Source organism: Hylobates moloch, unplaced genomic scaffold, assembly GCF_009828535.3.
Source record: "Hylobates moloch isolate HMO894 unplaced genomic scaffold, HMol_V3 SCAFFOLD_21, whole genome shotgun sequence".
In the NCBI taxonomy this organism is placed as follows: Eukaryota; Metazoa; Chordata; class Mammalia; order Primates; family Hylobatidae; genus Hylobates; species Hylobates moloch.
In genome coordinates this window covers 36,684,833-36,698,717 of record NW_026652296.1, presented here as the reverse complement: position 1 = coordinate 36,698,717, position 13,885 = coordinate 36,684,833, and the positions used below count along the sequence as shown (strand labels likewise).

The 13,885-nt window shown below is 52.7% G+C and overlaps 1 protein-coding gene across 4 annotated transcripts in view; it reads left to right on the top strand.

The window, feature by feature from the left end:
• The window catches only part of SYNDIG1 (synapse differentiation inducing 1), a 195,684-nt gene extending 185,593 nt beyond the window's left edge, over positions 1-10,091 (top strand). For 2 of the 4 annotated variants that reach the window (XM_032142053.2, XM_032142054.2), the window contains exon 4: positions 8,819-10,091. In XM_032142053.2, coding sequence (XP_031997944.1) covers positions 8,819-8,977 — 159 coding nt within the window. In that variant the 3' untranslated portion in view covers positions 8,978-10,091. The remainder of the gene's footprint in view (positions 1-8,818) is intronic. The other 2 variants (XM_032142052.2, XM_032142055.2) reach the window with 1 other exon arrangement.
• Positions 10,092-13,885: the final 3,794 nt, after the last annotated feature.

Genomic DNA, 13,885 nt, shown 5'->3' with positions numbered 1-13,885 from the left:
CAGTGACACAGTTTGGATGTTTATCCCCTCTGAATCTCATATTGCGATGTAACCCCCAGTGTTGGAGGTGGGGCCCAGTCGGAGGTGTTTGGGTCCTGGGGACGGATCCCTCATGGCTTGATGCTGTCCTGGAGAGACTGAGTACTCTGAGATCTGGTTGAGTAAAAGTGTGTGGCGCCTCCTATCGCTTGCTCTCACGCCCCTGCCCTGGCCCTGTCACAGGCTTGCTCCTGTTTTTCCTTCCTCCATGAGTGAAAAGTCCCTGAGGCCTCCCCGGAAGCTGAGTAGATGCTGGCACCATGCTTCCTGTACAGCCTCCAGAAGGATGAGCTACTTAAACCTCTTTTCTTTGTAAGTTACTCAGCCTCAGGTATTCCTTTATAGCACTGCAAGGCGGGCGGAACACAGCCAGCAAATGGGGTAAATGATAGCAGCTCCCCCGTCCAGCAGCAGCCTGGCGCAGCGGCCGCAGTTCCCGTGTATGTTTATGATGTTGTTATACGGTGATGTCTGTAAATTGAGATCCACAGAAGGGGCTGGCCTTGAGGACAAGGACACTCAAGACGCCTCCCTGGGAGGAAGTCCCCTCCCTTGGATGTAGTGATTCAGACCAGCAGGAGGCGGAGGGGATCGGCGCCAGCACCCAGGCGGTGACCCAGCCGTCCTCTGGTGTTTGAGTTGGGTTGTAACCAACACGGTCTGTACATTTGGTTTCACAGTCCATCTCCTCCCTGCCATTTAGACATAACTAATATCAGAAGATTTATTTTTTTATGGCTTAAAATATATGGGTTGTTAAAAAGGCAGGGGTGAGAGGTCATAAAAATAGACCTGGCCTAAATACATCCAGGAAACAAACGTGTGTTGGGGGGTCTGTGTGTGAGCCCCTTTGCGTGAGAAGCCTCCCGTTCCTATATAGTTGCTGTTCAGCTTCTCTTACTATCATTAAGAATATTGAGCATGCCTTTTTGTCGAGTACAGCTCTCAGTACCTTATCAGTGCACGGCGAACATTAGATGATGATAAATAATGGAAATAACCTTTACAATAATGAAAAGAAATGTTAATCCAGCCAGACAGGTATCGGTACTGGAAAGAAAATGAACCATAAAACACCCGTGGTGCTATACATTTCCAGAGAAACAGTTCGGGAGGCAGCCAGTGTCTTGCAGAAGCCTGTCCCAGATCTCGGGAGGCAGGTGTCTGGTGAGGGCATAACTGCTGAGGACCCCTAGCTGTGCTGGCCCCGGTCCATGGATGACGGGGACTGTGGAAACATCGACCTTGCCCCTAAAAACTGACTGCAGGAGAAACAACGCAGCCGGGGTAGACCTCAGAAAACATCATGATTTTTCCAAAACCTCAAACAACAGTGGGTATTTTCCAGCCAAAGGACAAGCAAAAGCTCATCGGAAGCTCCATGAAGAGCAAAGAAAAATGGTAGCCTCTGGGTTCTGGCCTGTCCGAGAGAGCCCAGAGTCCAGCACTTCAGACATTTCCAGGCTGTCTCGGGGAAAGGCAGGTAGTGACGCAGTAGGGGACTGGCACTCAGTGGAGTGCACTCTGCCACGGGGTCACTGAGAACTGGGTTCCTGATGGCCAGTGCCCCTCCCCGTGACAGATTCCACACAGGAGCTGCAGGCCGTGGACCCCTGAAGTGGACAGGCAGGCGCTCCGGCCGTGCCCTGGGGGGCGAAAGCCCTCCCCCGGTGACCTGCAGGTTTCAAGGGGCTTTTCCCTCCCACGGTCACCCCTGTGTCCTTTATCTTGCAGCTGTTTCATTATCTCCACCCTGACATCGAACTGTGTGGAGTACGACCTCCCACCCCCCACCCCCCGGCGATTCACTGAATGTGAAATAGATTCCCACAAGGCATGTGGGTGTAGAGCCTGTTTCCCAGGGCCTGGGACAGCCCGCAAAGCACACATCCTAGCAACTCCCAGAGCTTCATTTCAGGCATCCACCACAGGCTCTTCTCCCAGCAGGGTCGTCTGCCTTGTTTTCTCCCAGATCCATGCTGTCCAGTGTGGGACCCCCAGCCACAGGCGGCTCTTTACTTTTAAATTAGTTAAAATTAAATAATATTAAAATTCAGTTCTGCAGTCACATGAGCCACGCCCCAAGTGCCCCGTAGACACTGCAGGTGGCACAGTGGAACAGCATCTTCCTCCCCCAGGAGCCTCTGCACGGCTCTGATGTGGACCTTCCCTCCCCAGCTGCTGCCCGGTCTCCAGCTCCTCTCTCCTTTCCTGGGTTACCCAAGGAGCTGCCAATCCCTCCCGCTCTGTCCTGCTGAGCATAGCACACTGCCTGAACTGGAGCCAAGTCCTCCCCTTGCCCTGTTGAGCCCACAGGGTTTCCCTTTAATAGGTGTCACCGGCCACAGAAAGAAGCATTGGACATAACTCATTCCTTTCTGGATTCGCCTGATTTCTATCTTCCTTAGTAGCTTGTGGATTGCATAATGCCAGTGACTACCAGCCATGATTTGGGGACTGCCTGCGTGGGGTTCTGCCCATCGTGGAAATGTTTCTGGAGAGCATGAGTTACCCTTGGGAACACGGTAGGGGAAAGTCTGCCATCCTCATCATTGTGTGGTCATGAATGACACTCCCTGGGCCCTGTCTGGGCACTGCCAGGTGTGGGTGATGTGTCCTGCATTCGGCAAAGAGGCTAGCATCAATGCTGCAGTGTCCTGAGTGCTGGGTGGAGACACGAGGGCCCAGACAGGAGCCTTTCCCTCAGCAGCTGTCTGGCAAGGCCGTTGGGAAGGTACCATGGAGAAGCTGTGGCCCGGAAGATGAATAGTGTTAAAACAGCGACGGGTGATGAAACGGCCACTGCAAATACAACCAGAGCGAAGGCAAATTCAGGTAGAGGTGCAGACAGGCCTGGAGAAGGAGCTGGGCAACACCTGCCCTTGACAATTACGTTTGCATCTGTGTTCAGAGATGAAGTCAGCCTCTCAGTTCCCTTTCTCTGACTTTTCCTCTCTGGTTTTGGCATCAAGATTTTACAAGTTTTATAAAATGAATTTCTCTATTCTCTGTAGATGGTTCTTATCTGTTCATTTAATTATTGATAGAATTCATTTCTAAAGTAAGGTAGTTTTTTTTCAACTATGCTTTCTTCCGTTACCGTTCCTTCCCAGAAGTATCCATGAACCTGTTTCCACGCCAACAGCAGAGGCAACTTGGGCCTGTTTTGTGCTGTAGATAAGAAGCCAAGTCTGGCTTCTTTTGTTCATCACTGTGTCTCTGAGATTTATTCCATGACCATCTGGGTGCCATGACGGCTTGCCCTTCTATTGCTGGCACTCAGCAGGCTTCCAGGGCAGGGCAACCACGAGTCAGATTCCTTTGAACATTCCTACAGATGTGTTTTGTGAACACATGAATAATTCTTATTGGATATTTACACAAATAAATGTCCACTCATTTACGGGAGTGGAATTGTTGTTGTGTGATGTATCTATATGTTCAGCTGTAAGAAATGCTGACCATTTCCCCAAGTGGTGGTACGAATTTATATCCCACCAGGAGTGCAGGGGAATTTTAGTTTTTCCACATTGTGACACTTCCTGTTGCCTCTTGGCCTTGCTGGAGGGTCCATGTACAGCATGTTCTAAGCGTCCTGCATTGGGCACGGCTGCACACACAGCAGTCCTGGCCTCAGGAGGAAAGGCATCCTCTCTTCCCCTCCTCCTCCCCATTCGTCAGCCACAGTGTCTGCCCCTGTGGACAAGGTGTGGTTGGCAGGAACAGATAGGGGACAGAGATGTCACAGCCGCCCCCAACTCGCATTGTCACAGGAGGCCCGTGCTCTCATACATGGCTTGCTTTCTCATCTGGGCACTTGGCAGGTTCTTCTCAGGCCCACACTCACCTTCGCAGCTCACCCAGCTTCAGCCTGTTGGCACAGGCCCTGTGTGTCCATCCACTTGCCCCTCAGCTGGGCTCTACTGGATAGGACCCAAGACCCTGTCTGGTCCCTGGGGACCACCTAGGCCTTTGTTCCCTGCCCAGCCAGGGGCTGGTCGTCTCCACAGAGCAGCACCCTCCTGGCCCTGCCCCTGAGGCTGCCGGTGAGCCGCTCACCTTGCAGAGTCTCCAGGCAGGAATCGGCTGGCCACCCGCCCACAGTGCCGGACATGCATGGAGCCCGCAGTGTCCCATGGCAGCTGCACCCCCGCAGCCTGAGTGAAAAGCAAATGCCTGCCTTCTGTGGACAGGACCCAGGCTCAGCACACTGTCAGTCCTTCAAAATGCTTCTCAGCCTCCAAACCCTTTGTGGAGGCACAGGCCTTGAGGCATCTAAATTGATTCTGCTCTCTTGTTTAGAAAATAGGCAAAGGCTGCTTGGGGTGGGGGCGAGGAGGTCCCTGTCACCATCCTAGGGTGTGTCTCTTGTGATGTGGAGCCTGGGATGGAACTTCCAGCTGGACCTTCTGTTACAGAGCAAGTGAGCAGAAGAAAGAAGGAGGGAGGGAGGAAGGGGGAGGGAGGGAGGGAAGAAAGGGGGAGGAAGGAGGGAGAGAGGAAGGAGGGAAAAGTGATGGAGGAGGGAGGGAGGAAAGAGGGAGGAGGGAGGAAGGAGGGAGGGAAGATGGAGGAAAGAGGGAGGGAGGAGGGAGGGAGGAGGGAGGGAAGAGGGAGAAGGTAGGAAGGAGGGAAGGAAGAGATAGGAAGGAGGGAAGGAGGAGGGAGGAAAGAAGGAGGAGTTAGGAAGGAGGGAGGGAACAGGGAGGAAGGAAGGAGGAAAGAGGAAGTAGGAACGAGGGAGGGAAGAGGGAGGAAGGAGGAGGTAGGAAGGAGAGAGGGAAGAGGGAGGAAGGACGGAGGGAATAGGGAGGAAGGAGGGATGGAGGAGGTAGGAAGGAGGGAGGTAAGAGGGATAGAAGAGGGACGGAGGAGGGAGGGAGAGGGAAGAAAGGAGGAGTTAGGAAAGAGGGAGGGAAGAGGGAAGGAGGTAGAAAGAGGAAAGAAAAGAAGGAGGAGAGAGGAGGAGGAAAGGAGGAAAGAAGAAGAGGAGGAAAAAAGGGAGGAAGGAGGGAGAGATGAAGGAGGGAGGAGGGAGAAGGGAGGAAAAAGAAAGGAAGGGAGGAGGGAGGGAGGTGGGAGGGAGGGACAGGCCTTCAGCATGCCAGCATATGCCAAGATACATTCTTGGATAAGCCAGGGACCTCAGGTGGGCATGAGAAGGAGTGACACGAGAGGACTGGGCAAGGGCAGCCTGGCCACTCCCCCAACTAGAGCAAGACCTGGATCCACCAGGAGCATCAGAAGGAAGCAGGGCTTAGACCCCACTCCCAGACCTCTCTGCCACCTTCACAAGAAGCCACTCCCTTCAGATAGAACAATTCCCCAAAATGTGACCAATGGGCAGGACGGGGGTTCCACCAGAGAGAATTGCTGGTGGGTTTCAGCGTTAAACACTACCACCCATGGAATGCAAATTGACTTTGTCCCTCCACAAACTGGTCATTTCTCATCACGAAGCCATGAGCAACATGACCTTTACATGTGGATCAACAGCTCTCGGTCCTTTGACAGCCAGTTCCTTTGACTTGGCCACTTGGTAGTGACCATTCAACCTAAGGAAGTGTGACCCAGCAGTGGTACGAGGTGGCTGGACCTCAGTTCTAATGGTGACAACTTCAGCAAAAGCACGTTTGTTCTGGCTGACCGTCCTCTGCTTGTGTAACTTTTATTTCCTCAGTGTGAACAGCGCTGCACTTGAGGGGCGGGAAAGGGGTGCTTCCGTAACTGTCATTGCCATGGCGCACGTTTACTTTTGCTCTTCAATTTAAAAACCGGGTCTTCTATGTATCTTTGCAACTAGGGAAGAGAAAGCAGGTCTTTTAATTCCAGAACCACAGTGCACACATCATGCTCCAATGTGGGCTGTGCAGGCGCTCAGTGCCTGGTGGGTTTCAGATTGCAGGACATCGCCCTTGGGGGCTATGTCTGATGCCCTGCAGCCAGCCCTGCCGATGGAGCCCAGCTGCGTCCTGTGTTCTCAATGATGAGTCCTTGTGCCCTGGGCTGTTAAGGCTCAGCCTCTGCTGTGAGCTGAAACGCTTTCTCTGAAGAGCCCTCACAGTGCAGAAATAGTGTCTTTGGGTCCTGCTGAGCCCCTACCCCCAGCCCACCGCTAGCACAAGGTGCAGGCACTGGGCTCTGCTTGGGGCTTCCCCAACCACCTGCACTTTCTAACCACCTGCACTTATTTTCCAATGAAAGGCCAATAAAGAAAGTCACAAACTTCACTTGCAACCTGTTGGCAAAAGGGCAGGGAAGGAAAAGCCCAGCAACAAGAAATAACAATCTTGAGAAACTTTTTTGCACCTACACACAAAGCCTTGCCTTCAGCTCAGAGGCTCTTGGACTCAGGTCAAGTTGCCCTGCCCTCATGCACAGCAAGTAAGCTTGTCAAAGAGCCGGGAGCTTTCGTCCAGCAGCTGTCAGGATGGAAACATGTCTTCCCATTTGCACCCTGTCAAAGGAATGAGCAAGCTGTTTCACAGCCACAGTTATCCATTTTCTGAAACAAAAGGTTCACGTCAGGTAAATCACCTTCATTAGACCACGTTGTGTGTTTTGTGTATGTAGATGACGTCTCTGCCTTGTGGGAGGGGGCACCCCAGAAACTCTGGCTTCTATGACACGCAGATGCCGAGTGACATTGCTGAAGGCAGCCTGCTGGCTAAGGCTGCATCTGTTTGCTGTTTCTGACATATCTCCCACGATCAGGCCCTTAACACACCACATTCTCTAGGTTTTATGTTAGAGCCAAACAGATAAACCGGCAGATAGAGTTCCCCCAGCATGGAGAATGAGAATAAAGAGCAAATGTGGTTCTCAAGCAGACACACCAGCTTGAGTATGAGAGCTCTGGTGCATATATGGGCAGAACCTGCAGAGTTGGGCCAGAACTGAGGTCAAGAGGCAGCCCCGTGCCACTGCCTTCCCCCTCAACACCACCAGAGAGACTGGAACCGTGCCCCAGTTAGAGAAGCATCACAGTCCTCCTGTCCCGCCAGAGCCCAGCCCAGGCCCCAGGGAGACCACAACACACAAGAGAGACATGGGCTCTGCCTTGGGGAGCTTACAAGTGAGCAGGAAGGCAGCTATTCCACAAGTGGGTACTCAGATGTGTGAGCCCTCATGAGCTTGGGAGGCCCAGCATGGGTGTTCCCGCCAGGGTCAGGGAATGCTGCTGGCAGGTGCCCAGGCAGCTGTAGCGGCTCCACCTTCCTCTCCACACCCCTTTGCGTAGCCATGGGGATGGCACTAAGGCTGGTGATCGTGGCGGGGACACAAAGCCATGACCCTAATGAGCGATGGCTCTTTCAGTTAGTGCTAAGGAAAGGCAATTACAGGAAATTGTGTTCTAAGATGTGGGCATGTGTGGGAGCTCTGCTGCATGAAACAGATCATTCATTCATTCATTTATTCATTCATTGTCCTAGGAGGCTTCCCATTTTGCATCCCTCTATCTCTGCTCTCTCCAGAATTGTCCACAGTGAGATCTCAAGCTCAGTTCCAAGACAAAAAGTTGGGGAGGAAAAAAATAAAAACTAGCTTTTAAGATCCGAAAGTTAGGGGAGCGAGAAGGAAGCCAAGCAGCAGCAGGCATCCCTTCCCCACACGACACAGACTTCCAGAACTCAGAGGCCATGGAAGATGCAGGTTCACATCATGAGTCATCTCTGAGTGTGAGCCTTTCTGGTCCACTGCAGAGGCGTTGGTGTGTTTTAGCTGGTGTGTTTGAGTGAACGACACGCTGACTCCCATACTCACCTATAAAACCTAGTAATGTCACTGACCTCAGGTGGACCCGGTAGAAATCTGACTTTCTGGAGACGGCCAGAAAGAGAATGAGCTAGGACATTCTGCCAGGGTCGTCCTGACCACAGGGGGCCCGCGGGTGGCTTGGGGGTCAACCCTTCTCAGCATCACGTGGGGTCCCATGGCTCAGTGCTTCGGTAGCATCCCACCCCATCTGCCAAATGAGCCATTTTACTCTGGGGGTCCCTCCATGGTGGCCTCCAAAACCTCCATGTTTCCATCTCCTCGTGACCCCAAGAATCATGATTTGATTACACCAACACCTAGTTATGTCAATGAGCACTCAGGAATATAGGTGTTAGTTTTATATCAAATGATTTTATTGATGGATGAATTTTACTAACGCCAACCATGTCCAGGGTGGGGACGGTCAGGAAGTGAATGACTCACGGCCACAGCAGGTGAGGCAGCTGAGGAGGAAGGTTTCAGGTGTCCTCTGGTGGTTTTCATGATCTTATGCCGGAGTTTCTCTCGGGGAAATGAGAACTGTCATTGCCTTCCTCATACCTCCAGTGGGTAGCAGAGATTCAATAAGATAGGTAGAAATATGCTTTAGAAAATTACGAGTTATTCAAATAAACAAGCACACCGTTCTTGGGTAGAAAGAGCAGCACTGGAGGAGTAGTATCTAGCCCATCCCTCAATACTGGTGCTGGAGATCCCAGACCCCACACTGGTGGAACTCAGTTGGGCTACTCCCAGCCTTCTCATATTCCCTTGGGGCCAAGTAGAAAAGAAGTCTGTCTTCCCTGCGGTGTGGGGGAGCAGTAGCAGGCCCCAGCCCAACATTTGTTTCTTGCAGTTAAAGAACTGCCACGGTCATAGCAGGAGTGAGCACAGTTTCCCCCTCAGCCTTCTCTGCATCAACAATGCCTTTTTCTGAATCAGGAGCCGTAGATGAGCCCTCCACTCACTGCTTGTTCCAACTTGCTTACAATGACTTCCTTTTTCTTCTCCAACTCTGCAGACCAACAAAGCCGTGGCCAAGGGGGACTTGCACCAGGCCAGCACCAGCTCCCGGCGGGCCCTGTTCCTGGCAGTGCTGTCCATCACCATTGGGACTGGCGTCTATGTGGGCGTGGCCGTGGCCCTCATCGCCTACCTCTCCAAGAACAACCACCTGTGAGCTTCCTGCGAACAAAGGGGGAGCGCCCGGGGCCAGGTCTGTGTGGACGTGGAGAAAGCAGACATACCGCATGATGCTGTACAGTACAAATGATAGCCAAATGATGCCATGAAGCCCTGGGATTTTCTACCCATGGATTTCTTTTGTTTTTATCCTTTAATTTCAAGTTCACAGCACTGTGTAGAGCACCAGACAGACGGGCACTGCTAATCCTTCCAAAGGAAAGCTCCAAAGATCCCAGCCCGCAAGGCTGTCTCTGGATGGATTCTGGTGGATGAATGGCAACGCGGCTCTCTGCAGCCTGCCAGTGCCCAGAGTGCCACCGCATTAGCAATATACAAACAGTCCAAAAAAAGTGTTTATTTTTTATGGAATACGGTGCAATAGGCAGAGGACAAGGGACACGTCACTCTTCTGTCTGTGGCCCTGCTGGAGTCCTTCGTGCCCCCCCAAGTCCACATGCCTTCCCTGCAAGACGAGAATGGGGCTGGGAAGAAAGAGGCGACACCACGGCTGGCAGGAGCCCTGCTGCACTGCTCTGCAGACCCACTGGCCTGACCCTGAAAAGCAGAGCCAGCAGAGCCCGGGACCTGCCCCTCTTCCTTTCCCTTCACACCACCCCAGCCTCAGGATGTCGAGGCACCTCCGGAACATGTGTACACTCCACAGCTACCCCGCAGCAATACGCACTCTTGGGACCTCGCTGATCTAGGATGGGGAGGCAGGCCACGGCCCCTCCCAAGATTCCTCAAGAAAGAGCCCTGCAGTTGCTCCAGAAACTCGAGGCACTGCAGCTATGGGCACTGCCTCAGCCTAAAGACACAGGGGCGCCTCCCAATCACCGCGCTGGCGGATGCTCACCCCGTCATAAGCAGAAACTAGTGATCCTGGAAACGAGATGGGCCTTACTCTGTCGACTAAATGAATAGCTATTTTCTTGTCATTTTTTAAAGTGCAACTCTTGCTTCATGCTGCTTAAGTTACCAGATGAATGCTGAGAAATAAGTAATCACAGACATTTTAATACCATTTCGTTGCTGTTTTACGAGTGTTCATTACTTAACAAAAAATTATCTTTTAGCTTTTTCGCTTAAGACTTTTCTTTCTGATGAATAGCTGTTGCTGGGTTTCATTTATACTTTCCCCTTGTGGTTTAAGGAACTGCAGAGCCACCCAGGCCTCCACTGCTGAAATAGTAGAGGGGGTCTCAAGGAGAACCGAAGTCCCTGTGGCTTCAATTTCCACCAGTAAATATGATCATCCTAATCCCCTCAGTGGACACAGAGACCCCCCTCTCCAGGACAGTGGCTCCACCGTCAGCACTTAGCAAATTCCTGAGGCCTGGGTCAGCCCCAGGCTGACTTGATGGGTCAGGATGTGGCCTGGTAACTGCAACGTGAAGCCAAGGTTGAGAACCACTGCCCTGGACTAAGGACTCTGGGTTTGATCCTTCTGCCTGACACTCTCCTCCTTGACCTTGAACATTTAATATTCTGAAAATTATTAGCACTGTCTTCTCGGGTCAAATTTGAGATCCATCTAGCATTTGTCTCTACTGGGTGGTTCACAAGCACTGTAGGATGTTAACCCTAAGAAGTAGATAGGGAAGCCAGCCAATACCCCTGTAGGGGTTAGAGTCACCGGCCATGGAGGGCATAGGTTTAGGTTCAAACCAACCTGGATTTGAATCCAGCAGTGCTACTTTCTAGCTGTGTGATCTTGGGTAAAGGTTTACACCTCGGTCAGGCACAGTGGCTCACGCCTGTCATCCCAGCACTTTGGGAGGCTGAGGAGGGTGGATCATGAGGTCAGGAGTTTGAAACCAGCCTGACCAGCATGGTGAAACCCCTGTCTCTACTAAATATACAAAAAATTAGCCAGGCCTGGTGGTTCATGCCTGTAATCCCAGCTACTCGGGAGGCTGAGGCAGGAGAATCAATTGAACCCGGGAGGTGGAGGTTATAGTGAGCCGAGATTGTGGCACTGCACTCCAGCCTGGGCCAGACAGAGCAAGACTCCATCACAAAAAAAAAAAAAAGTCTACACCTCTCTGAGCTTCGTCTCTAGGAGAGGATAATCAATAAGGCCCATTTTGTGGGGTTGCTGGGGAAGGCACGAGGCACAGACCATCACTCCTGGCAGGAGCAGGTGATCGTGGTTAATAACATGTCATCATGTCCTTGGCTGGCTGTCCCATGGCTGGTCCGTGTCCCTCCATCTCTCAGGGTTCACTTATCACAAGTCATTGTGTCAAATGGGCTTCTTTGTACTTGTCCTGAAATGATCCATTTTAAGTTCAAAGGCTCCCAAAGGTGCATACCTTTGGATGTGGTAAAGAAGTAGAACCTGTCTGTAAATCCACACCCATCATTTCTGTCTATACTGTCACAGTCACCCTAAGCCAGGCCCTCAGTGCCAGGTACTTTACCTCTGCTAGATCAACTGTCCATCTTATTCCAGCCTCTGTATTTCCAGATGGAAAAGCCTCAGTTCCCAGGGGCTTGGCCCTAAGTTGTCAAGCTCTGCCAAGTCTTTCTCAAAGGCTTTACCTATGGGTGTAAATGGTCTTAGGTGGGCACAAGGGACAGGGCCAGCTGAAGGCAGCCATGGGGCCCAGCAGCTCACCTGGCAGCTAGGCACAGTGTGTGACAGCCCTGCGACTGGCTTGGTCTTGGCAGCAGGGAAAGTGACTGAAGGTCATCTTTGGTGGTTGTGTTAGTGACTGCTGTCAGCTGATCCATCTTCCGAGTGTGTCGGAGCGACCTGCACCTCCCTGAACCTGCATCATTGCTGTTAGGCCCACGTGGCATCCACTAAGCACAGCTATGCCAGGCACACATGACCTCGCCTCATCCTCCCAATAGTCCCAGGAGTGAGGTGTCCCTGCCTTCTGAGGCATTACCCCACCTCCCCAGCCATCCTCATATCCCAGGTACCCCCCACCTCCCCAGCCATCCTCATATCCCAGGTACCCCCACCTCCCCAGGCATCCCCACCTCCGCAGGTACCCCCACCTCCCCAGCTACCCCCACCTCCCCAGCTACCCCCACCATGTTCTCCTCAGAACCCACTGTAGTTCCCTGGGAATAGCTGGGGTATGACACCTGGTCAAGTCAGTTGGGACACTTGCTGAAGTTGGGGAAGCCTGGGGAGGTGGGGGTACCTGGGGAGGTGGGGACGCCTGGGGGGGGCCCCCCCCAGGCGTCCCCACCTCCCCAGGTACCCCCACCTCCCCAGGCTTCCCCAACTTCAGCAAGTGTCCCAACTGACTTGACCAGGTGTCATACCCCAGCTATTCCCAGGGAACTACAGTGGGTTCTGAGGAGAACATGGTGGGGGAGGACCCATCATTGGTCACCATGCCATCTGCAGCTGCCACAGACAGGCCACACAGCTAACCAGGAACCAGGCCCCCTGACACCAGGACCAGCCCCTCCAGAGCTGGGACAGGGCTTCCCTCAAACTCAGCCAGCTCTGCTGGTGGCCCTGCCCTCTGTAGAAGCCTCTGCATTTAAAATGACCAGTGGAGAAATCTTCCCACTTGCCAATCGCAGCTCCCACACCCTGCATACCAATATCAAGTGGAGCCTGCACTGAGGCCATGGCCAAAGCCACCCTCCAGAGTCGTGGCCTAAGTTCAGGATCTGACCCCTGAGGTTTCATAGCATCCCTTAGAGGCTCCTAGTGGATGGGCTGAAATGCCTGTCCCTATGAGGACATTTTTGTGCTTCCCTCTTTCCCTCAAAGTCCACCTGCATTAGTTGCCATCGGCGCTGACATCTGTTGATCCAATTTGCCAATAAGCCATTAACTGTCCCTTCATAGCCTGAGCTAAGGCCGAACCCTTGGAAATCACGGCCGTCCCATCTCCTACCTAGGGATGCCTCCATGCACTGCTTTGTGCTGGTAACACTGGGATTAATTGCATCAGGCGGTGGCTGTGCTGTCCCCACCCCCATGACCTCCTGGAAGTTCCTCCGTGCTCTTCAGAGTGAGCTTGGCTGTCCAAGGGGTGGGGGCTTTACTCCCCTGAGGCTCTTGTCTGAATATTCTGCTCATCTTTGAAAGTAACGGTGGATGCTAGACCAAGACAAAGGAGGTCTTCAGACTGTGGGCTCCCTGCCAAACAAGCATGTCCATTGAGTAATGAATTTGTCAACTGCCTGAGCCTCACAGGAAAGAGTCAAAGCTCCCTGTGGGGAGAAGGAAGAAGGGGCAGGAGCTGCTGACCCTGCATTTAAGGTGCAGCAGGACTCAGGACCACAGGGGTGGCTTCACTTTCCCACAGAAGTGAAGGACAGGCATGGCATGGGGCATCAGAACAGGGTCCTGGGAAATGAGAAGGTTGAATATAGCTGCCCCATGCACAAGGGGATGGGGATGGCTGGGATGGAGCTCCAGGCAGGTATGCATAATGAGATGACCCCCCTGGGCAGGGGAAGACCCTGAGGGCTCTAAGGATTTGCCCAAATCTACTAGGTGGAAAAGAAGCAGATGGGTGTGAATGTGGGTGACTCCACACAGAAGCACCAGACTAGAGACATTCCCAGTGGGTGGGGCCGGGCTTGGCTTTCCAAACCCAAACAACAGGAGAGGGGCGCTTCATGCTGCGGGGAAACCTCTATTTGCTTGAGCCGAAAACTGGGAAACCAGCCTCTACTCCAGGAGAAAGGCCAAGGGCTCAATCCTTTGGGTTTTGTTGCTGCTCCTGCTGGTGCTGTTTGGTGTGTTTTGTTTGTTTTGTTTCGTTTTGGTTTGGTTTGATTTGGTTTTGAAGGCCCATGGGGTAGGACGGCTTTCTTCAGGAAACCTTTCAAGGCCCAAGGACAGCAGCGTGCAGGCAGGGTTGAGTCCTGGCCTTCACACTGGGGACACTGACCCACACCCGCTCCAGGATGCCCACTGTGA